The sequence below is a fragment of the Staurois parvus genome, unplaced genomic scaffold (assembly GCF_062004578.1).
Source record: "Staurois parvus isolate SC_StPar_1 unplaced genomic scaffold, SC_StPar_1.0 ptg000235l, whole genome shotgun sequence".
In the NCBI taxonomy this organism is placed as follows: Eukaryota; Metazoa; Chordata; class Amphibia; order Anura; family Ranidae; genus Staurois; species Staurois parvus.
In genome coordinates this window covers 3,936,560-3,945,859 of record NW_028318031.1, presented here as the reverse complement: position 1 = coordinate 3,945,859, position 9,300 = coordinate 3,936,560, and the positions used below count along the sequence as shown (strand labels likewise).

The window sequence follows — 9,300 nt, the reverse complement described above, 5'->3', positions numbered from 1 at the left end:
GTTTCTCATGGTCTGAGAGTCCCTCAGGTGCCTTTTGGCAAACTCCAGGCAGGCTGCCATTTGCCTTTTACTGAGGAGTGGCTTCCGTCTGGCCACTCTACCATACAGGCCTGATTGGTGGAGTGCTGCAGAGATGTTTGTTCTTCTGGAAGGTTCTCCTCTCTCCACAGAGAAACACTGGAGCTCTTTCAGAGTGACTATCGGGTGCTTGGTTACCTCCCTGGCTAAAGCCCTTCTCCCTCTATCGCTCATTTTGGCTAGGTGGCCCGTTCTAGGAAGATTCCTTGTGGTTCCAAATTTCTTCCATTTACGGATGATGGAGGCTACTGTGCTCCTTGGAACCTTCAATGCTTCAGAAATTTTTCTGTACCCTTCCCCAGATCTGTGCCTTGATACAATCCTGTCTCGGAGGTCTACGGACAATTCCTTGGACTTCATGGCTTGGTTTGTGCTCTAGCATGCACTGTGTACTGTGGGACCTCATATAGACAAGTTTATGCCTTTCCTAATCATGTCCAATCAACTGAATTTCCCACAGGTGGACTCCAATCAAGCTGTGGAAACATCTCAAGGATGATCAGTGAGAACAGGATGCACCAGAGCTCAATTTTGAGTGTCATGGCAAAGGCTGTGAATACTTATGTTTTTTATTTTTAATAAATTGCAAAGATTTCAAAATGAACTTCTTTCACGTTGTCATTATGGGGTATTGTTTGTAGAATGTTGAAGAAAAAAAAATAATTTAATCCATTTTGGATTAAGGCTGTAACACAACAAAATGTGGCAAAAGTTAAGCTCTGTGAATGTTTTCTGGATACAATGTATCTGCTCCTTGGGAACTTTATTTTGTCACAGCCCGTCCATATAAAGTGGAACCTGTGGATGTAGTTATTTTCCATTTGCGTGTGTACATTGAACTTCTGACACTTATGCTGTTGTGATGGCAGCCATCAGTTTTGGTGAGTTTTGAATCCACAGGGAGATGGTGGTGGACCTCTGAATTTCTTTATTGGAATGAAGATCACTTTTTTGGTGGCAGACTGATACTTTCAAGCTTTTTTTATTTGAAGTTTTGTTATGTGGACTGTTATTTTATTTTATTATATTCTAAATATTTAATTTTGATTTTTATTATATCTTGTAACCAGATATTTAAATTGTTTAATTTGCCCTGCACTTCTACTTTTATTCAAGGACATATGCCCAGAATTCCCTTGAAGAATGTGAGCCAATTAAAAGGGAAACAGAGGTGTGGCTTGGCCTGCAGAGGGTGCACACTGCAATAGGCCCTGCTGACTGAACTATGCTGAAGATGTGTTTGCCAATAGGTCAGGTGAACTAGGCCTCAACATGTGCAACCTGTGAACAATGTCAGTAACTAGATGGAAATTGATTTGAGAAAAAGTCAGTATCAACTTACTTGACTGGAGAATGGGACTCACCCGATCTGTGGCATCATTCAGGTCCTGGGCAGGTCTACATCATTCAGGTACGGGGCAGGTCTACAGATCTCTCTGTAGATGGGGGCCCCCAGTGGTCCTTCGGTCCCTCCTGCAGAGTTTGCCCCCAACACAGAACTCCGGATCACCGGCTGACAGGGTAGCTCTCCAGACTAGCTGGCGATGTCAGTGATCAGCTTTTCCTCCCCCTTTCTCCACCATCACACTCCACAGTCTGGTCCTCTTGCGTTCTGCACAGATCTCTCCTCACACCTGCCTTCCAACTCTCCCAGCTCACCTCCTGTCCCCAGGCTTCTGTACATATATATATATATATATGCCCCCACCACACACCAGCTCCTCTGTGGAATGTAGTTCTTTTAGTCACTGTCTTCCAGCAAAGTCCTGCCGTTCAGCCTACAATGTCTATAAAGCTTTTCACCAATGTGTGCCACTTAGTTGCAGGAAACTGCCACCTTGTGTCTCTTTTAACATCCTGCAGTCTGAATTATAGCAGGGTGTTACATAAAACTAAACATTTAGAACATCCATGATATATAACATTTCTTTGAAAAGAAATCAGGATATGATGGCAAATGTGTGAACAGAAATGTATAAACTGATGGCATGGCTAAGACAGAAATCTTTATTTTTCCTCTAGTAAAGGTTCTACAATAGTCAGATGTTTCACATCTCATTACCAGAAAGGATTTACAACTACTGAAAACATAGAATTATATACAATAGATGAATAGATGTTGATGTTAATCATGAGTCATGGATTGGTCAGGAAAGGCCTCTACTTATAGATAGCACAAAACTTGTGAAGTCCGTCGTCACAGTGCACCTATCATTCTTCCTTTGTACATAAGTAAAAAAGCAGTCTTGGATCAAGGATTTGCTTTTGTTGTGGACACAATGTCTTGGTCCTTGACATCCTCTTCAAACAGCTGACGAATCTGAGGGTATAGAGATCAAGTCACATTAAGTCCCTTACACACACTTTGTAATTTATTCTAACAAGTGGCACTCTAAAAGCTGTTTAGATACTTAAAAGAGGCCTTCTTTTGTCCCATAACCACAGAAAGTCCTCATTGTTATTTAAGTGTATCCTAGCACTGACTGGACAGTCTACTTGAAAACTGGATAGTCCAGTACAGCAGCACAACTTTCTTTTTTACTACAAATACAGATACAGTTTGAGCAGTGCAAGTGTGACTACTTTTTATGGCAATAGCACTGCTCGTCTTGGAATTATACTTATTATAAATATATAATCACATAATAAATGTAATTACAGACTGAACAGGAAGGGCAATCAGCTCAATAAATAATCTCATTTATTACAAATGTTCTAGCTACTCCATTAAAGCTACAAGCTCTGCTGATCAAAAGAGGATCTTTTTATGACTTTTCTTTTGCTTAAGCTTTTTTTGCTCAGACTGCAGGCAGAACAAAAAAAATCTAACAGATTCCTCCACCCACACTACACAGTGCAGAGGGACCGATCTCCTACTGTGGCTACTGTATTCTGACAGCCAGCGCTGGCTGTCAAAATACCCAAATAGTGCCTGCATCTGATTGGGTGAAGGCACTGTTCAGATGATAATATTCCACTTGGTTCCTTCAATTTTGCCTTTTGAAGGGTGCCAGACAAAAAGGAACCAACAGGGCCACCCACAGAGTGAATTTTGGATAGTTTGTCAGGACCTGGCTGAAATGAACTCAGTGTATGATCACCTTTTGGAAACTTTTAAGGATTGTTAACTTTAGGCCACCATGCTGGATGGTAAAGTAACATATTAGTCCCACCCTTGCCTACAACTCCAGTTTCTGCACTTGGTCTTAGGGTGGTACAATCTTGCTACAATTTCTTTTAGATTTATCGTATCTGTGTAATATGAGGACAAAGTTAAACATTTGATCTCATTTGTATAAAATCAGGCAGGTCCTTGCACTACATAGCTGATGGGAAAATTTGAATGAAGATTGTACAATTAAAAGGTATAGAGTATGGTCACCTTAAGACCCATTTGTAAATTCAATGCTAAAATTATAAAGTCAGATCAAATATTGCTTAATGAATCTTTCACATACTGACATTTTAGTCTGCTAGACAACTGTAAAATGTAGAAGATGAAGATCTCACTTTTACATACAAGGAAGTGCAGAATAGGGAAACTTTCGCTGCTAAACATAGGGGACTGAGAAATTTAACTCGGTTCAAAAATTCCTTAAAAAAAAAAATTCCTCAGCTAGAATTATTGTAACCTAGAAGTAATATGATTTAATAAAACATCTTTATAATCTGAATAAAAGGATAACTGTATTTTGAGTGCACTTATTAATTTCTATTATCCTCCTAGAACTTTGAGACTCCGGGGTTTATTTACTAAAGGTGGGGGGTGCAAAGTCAGGCTCACTTCTGCACATAGAAACCAATCAGCTTCAAGGTTTTATTGCCAAAGCTTAATTGAACAAACTGAGTTTAGAAACTGATTGGTTTCTATGCAAAAGTGAGCCTGATTTTGCACTCTACAGCTTTAGTAAATAAATCCCATCATATACATACACTCACTGGCCACTTTATTAGGTACACCTTGCTAGTGCCAAGAAAATAGCCACCACACCATTACACAACCACCACCAGTCTGAACAATTGATACAAGGCAGGATGGATCCATACTTTCATGTTGTTTACTTAAAATTCTGACCCTACCATCTGAATGTCGCAGCAACCAGTCTACCAATTCTCCTCTGACCTCTGACATCAACAAGGCATTTTCATCCAATTCTCATTGCATATTTTCTCTTTTTCGGACCATTCTCTGTAAACCCTAGAGATGGTTGTGCGTGAAAATCCCAGATCAGAAGTTTTTGAAATAATCAGACCAGCCTGTCTAGCACCAACAACAATGCCACGTTCAAAGGCACTTAATTCCCCTTTCTTCCACATTCTGATGCTTGGTTTGAACTTCAGCAAGTCGTCTTCACCACGTCTAGATATCTAAATGCATTGAGTTGCTGCCATGCGATTGGCTGATTAGCAATTTTGTTACCAAGCAATTGAACAGGTGTACCTAATAAAGTGGCTGGCAAGTGTATATAGAACACTGGAACCTGGAACTCTTCACTGAGGAGCATCCACCCCAGTCTTTAGAAATGTCTATTCACATCAGTGGAAAACTAGTTCTCATCATGACTGGTAGCCAAATGAGCTTTCCTCTGAATGAATGAAGGTCATGGCAAGTGTAAACCAGCATATATCAGAGGATTGTGCAATGCCTGGCAGGCCCCCAGGGAAGCTCTCTGGACAATGGTGACATATATGCCATTCTCAAATAGCCTTCTTGAGTGCCATTCAGAAAGGCTGATGCAGAAAAAACAGCCAATAATACAGAATGAGAACAATCAGACACATATTAAAGTTTATCCACACACCACTCCACTTTTACCCGTGTTCTGTGTTCTCTTCAGAAATGGAGCTCATGGCCAGTTACTTACATCTTTCATAAGCTCTGTTGATAGTATTGACGAGGTGATCCATTGGAATGCATTTAAACAAGTCATATTGCCCTTTGTTGTTGGTCCATTCATCATTCCTTCTTACCATGTACAGTGCTGTGAAAAAGTATTTGCCCTCCTTCTGATTTTTTCTTTTTACATATTTGTCACACTTGATTGATTCAGATCATCAGACAAATTTTAATATTACATAAAGATCATGCAAGCAAATCCAAATTGCAGTTTCTAAATGATGATTTCATTTATTAAGGGAAAAAAGCCGTCCAAAACTGCCTGTCCCCATGTGAAAAAGGACTTGCCCCCTAAACCTAATAACTGATTGTGCAGTTGGTGGCAACAACTGCAATAAAGCATTGGCAATAACTGGAAAAGAGGCTTTCACATCACTGTGGAGGAATTTAGACCCACTTTTCTTTGCAGAATTGTTATAATTCAGCCCCACTGGAGAGCTTTTGAGCATGAACAGCCTGTTTAAGGTCATGCCACAGCATCTCAATCGGATTTAAGTCTGGACTTTGACTTGGGTACTCCAAATCTTTTTTTTAGCCATTCAGAGGTGGACTTGCTGGTGTATTTCAGATCATTATTCTGTTGCATAACCCAAGTGGGCTTGAGGTCATGAACTGATGGCCTGATACATTCCTTTAGAATTTTCGGGTAGAGCGCAGAATTCAAGGTTCAATCAATTATGGCAAGTCATCCAGGTCCTGAAGCTGCAAAGCAGCCCCAGACCATCGCACTACCACCATGTTTGACTGCTGGTATGATGTTCTTTTTATGACATGCTGTGTTAGTTTTACGCCAGATGTAACAGGAAGCACACCTTCCAAAATGTTCAACTTTTGTCTTATCAGTCCACAGAATAATTGCCCAAAAGTCACGGGGATAATCATTGTTTTTGGCAAATGTGAAACGAGGCTTTGTGTTTTTTTGGTCAGCAGTGGCTTTTGTCTTGGAACTCTCCCATGGATGTAATTTTTTCCCAATCTCTTTATTATTGTTAAATCATCTACACTGACCTTAACTGAGACAAATGAGGCCTGCAGTTCTTTAGATGTTGCTCTGGATTCTTTTATGACCTTTTGAAAGAGTTGTCGTCCACCCCTGGGAAGGTTCTACAGTGTTCAGAGTTTTCTCCATTTGTGGATATTGGTTCTCACCGTGGTTTGCTGGAGTTGCAAAGCCTTAGAAATGGCTTTGTAACCCTTTCCAGATTGATATTTGTCAGTTACTTTGTTTCCCATCTGTTCTTGAATTTCTTTAGATCACAGCATGATGTGTTACTTTTTTGAGTTCTTTTAGTGTGCTTCACTTTGTCAGACAGCTTCTATTTAAGTGATGCCTTGCTTCAACAGGTCTGGCAGTAATCAGGTCTGGGTGTGGCAAGTGAAATTTAACTTAACTTTTGACAAAATGTGGTTAATCACAGTTCATTCATGCATTTTTACATTTAGCAAGGGGGGGGGGGGGAATTAAACAAAGCATTGAGGTTGGCTTGTAAATTGGAGACGTCCTGTAAGGATGTTATTCCACTGCATAGCTTTGGTGTCATCTGCAAACACTGAAATAGTACTTTTAATCCCAGACCCTATATCATTTATAAAGTTATTAAAAAGGTATGACAAATATGCAGAGACAAAATCTCTGCCTATGGTGTCGACCATACACTCCTCCTCTCGGGCATCAATCAGCCACTTCTTGCCTCCACCTCCAGTGCCAACCATCCACTTCTTCTTTCCTCCACTTCCTGTGTCAACTATGCACTTCTTCTCTCTGCCCCTTCCAGTGCCAACTATGTACTTCTTCTCTCCGACACCTCCAGCACTGCTCATGCATTCTCTCCTACTCCTCCAGTGCCAACCATAGGCTTCTCCCCTCCTCTGCTCCCACTAACACCACAGCTGGGGATTATTATTACTGCCAATGACACCAATGCCGTGGGTTATTTAGCTTCCACTTTCTTTACAGTTAACCCCTAGGATCTATAATGACTAAAACATAGAAAAGTGGGAAAGGCACCACACTACAAACTATACATTGTAAAGTGACAATCACATTCTTGGCTTTGCCTGGCAGGCTGTGCACTATGCAGCCTACATAATTCTTCTAACCCTTTCAAGCTATTGTCCTCCTAACTATTTTGAAATGTTGGTATCTATGCAGGACATAGCATCTTTGAGCTCTTGCATATCAAGCAGATTCATATGCTAAGTTCACTTTGTCTGCATAAAGTTTCTACTGCTTTCCTGCCTCAATGAGCCTATTCCACTCCCACCCCCAGCACTCATGAAGTTTAATTTCCTGATTATCACTAATGGTAATTTTGATGAATGGTTGAGGATGTTAAAAAGGATCTGCCCAGGTTGTCAGATATGCTAGGTACGCCAGTGTCTCCAACTGGAGTTTTTTCCTCTATACTTACTGCCGTAGCCTTTACAAAACCACTGAAGGGGTTTCACTCCTGATACCTTCTCCATAAAAATATAAGTAAATAAAAAACAGACAATAGAGATACTGTATATGGAGTGTAAGAAAACGTTGTAATTCCTGTAGCACATTGGTGGAGAGATGAGATATCCAGAAAAATGACAGATTGCATCCAAAGGTGTAACAGAAGTATTGACATTTAGAGAATATTTTCACTAAAATATAGATTGTGTTTGGCAGGGTAACTACATTACCACCATAACAACCCACACATATGATATAGGGGTCTGTGGGCTAGTAGAAATTAGGATCTCCTACTTCATTTTTGGTTTGGTCAAAGAGGTAGCATGGTCACTGTATATCCGGTCTCTTTACAGGCTTCAGATTTGTACAGTACAAAACAGAAAAAACTTAAGAACAATACAGACTTGGTAAGAATTCTAATTATCTTCTCTGTAAATGCTACACATATGAAGCGATCATACAACTTCATATTTTAGAACAAGCAGATATACAGCTTCCCTCCACTCACAGGTTGAGAAGCTGACGGAGCTGGGGTACAAAAGTGGTACAAAAGGGGAGAGGACTAGCAAGAGGATTGGCAGTTTAAAGTTCTATCCCTGTTCCTGTCTTGCATTTCCTATTGCAATACTCAACCACAGACCAGTTCTAAATTAGATTAGTACTTACATCATGTATAAGTTTTCCGGAATCGAATTCAGCATCGCCACCTTTTATTTTCAAGTAACTCAGATGGAGAATTTCAATAGAAGGTTTAAAGCCTAAAATCATCAAAGAACAAAAGTGAAATATAACATAACACTGCTCTGTTATACAAAAAGGTCTATTTATGAAGAGCCAAATGTCAGATTTGCAAAGAATTTGTTATACTTTTTGTACTAAGCGTTTGCCTGCTTTATAAAGCATTTTAGTTGTCTAAATTCACCACAAATTTCAAGCTCTCAAGAGACACTGGCCCATACTTTAGTTGTTGCCTCTTCAGTGTCACATGCTGGGTTCTGTATAATTTGCTGTATGTATACACTATATTGCCAATAGTATTGGGACGCCTGCCTTTACACACACATGAACCTTAATTGCATTCCAGTCTTAGTCCATAGGGTTCAATATTGAATTGGCCCACCCTTTGCAGCTATAACAGTTTCAACTCTTCTAGAAAGGCTGTCCACAAGATTTAGGGGTGTGTCTATGGGAATGTTTGACCATTCTTCCAGAAAGGAATCAGGCACTGGTGTCTGACTAGAAGGCCTGGCTTGCTGTCTCCGCTCTAATTCATCCCAAAGGTGTTCTATCTGGTTGATGTTAGGACTCTGTGCAGGCCAGTCAAGTTCCTCCACCCCAAACTTGCTCATCCATGACTTTATGGACCTTGCCTTGTGCACTGGAGTTCTCTTGGAGGCATGCCGTCTGCAGTAAAACTGTTAAAAAACTTTTGGTTTGGACATTCTTTTATTCATGGAGGTGGGCCAAAAATTAACAAAATTGCTGAGTCTTTCCTTTTGCAAGTGTGTGCCCTAACTGAAGAAGAAGCAGAGTGGTGCACTTGACCAGCATGGTGAGAGCTGGTGGCTAATTGGGGCTGCCAGCAGTCTATTTTTTAGATTGTGAAGGATAAAAAATAGAAAGGAAAATTGTTTTAATGTTTCTTGACCTATAGTGAGTATGCTAACTCTTCTCAGCCTCCCCTTCATCACCTTCCCCTATAATTTTCTTGTTGAATTTAGCCACAAGTATCTAGCAGTGGCCAGAAAAAGGAAACAATATGTAAAAGAAAAATGGGTTTGTACATTTTGAAGCTTTGGGCTCTTTCATCACTCTGCTACCCTAGGCACTGGCCCACAAATGGCATTTTCCTTGTGCATTATGTCAGCACAACCTCATAGGACTT

General features: G+C 40.3%; 1 protein-coding gene across 1 annotated transcript in view; it reads right to left on the bottom strand.

The window, feature by feature from the left end:
• Positions 1 to 2,064: 2,064 nt before the first annotated feature.
• LOC149460089 (uncharacterized) overlaps positions 2,065 to 9,300 on the bottom strand; it is a 48,992-nt gene continuing 41,756 nt past the window's right edge. The window contains exons 8-9 of the mRNA XM_089680111.1: positions 8,082 to 8,173; positions 2,065 to 2,398 (exon numbers count right to left, since the gene is read on the bottom strand). Coding sequence (XP_089536237.1) covers positions 2,330 to 2,398; positions 8,082 to 8,173 — 161 coding nt within the window. The 3' untranslated portion in view covers positions 2,065 to 2,329. The remainder of the gene's footprint in view (positions 2,399 to 8,081; positions 8,174 to 9,300) is intronic.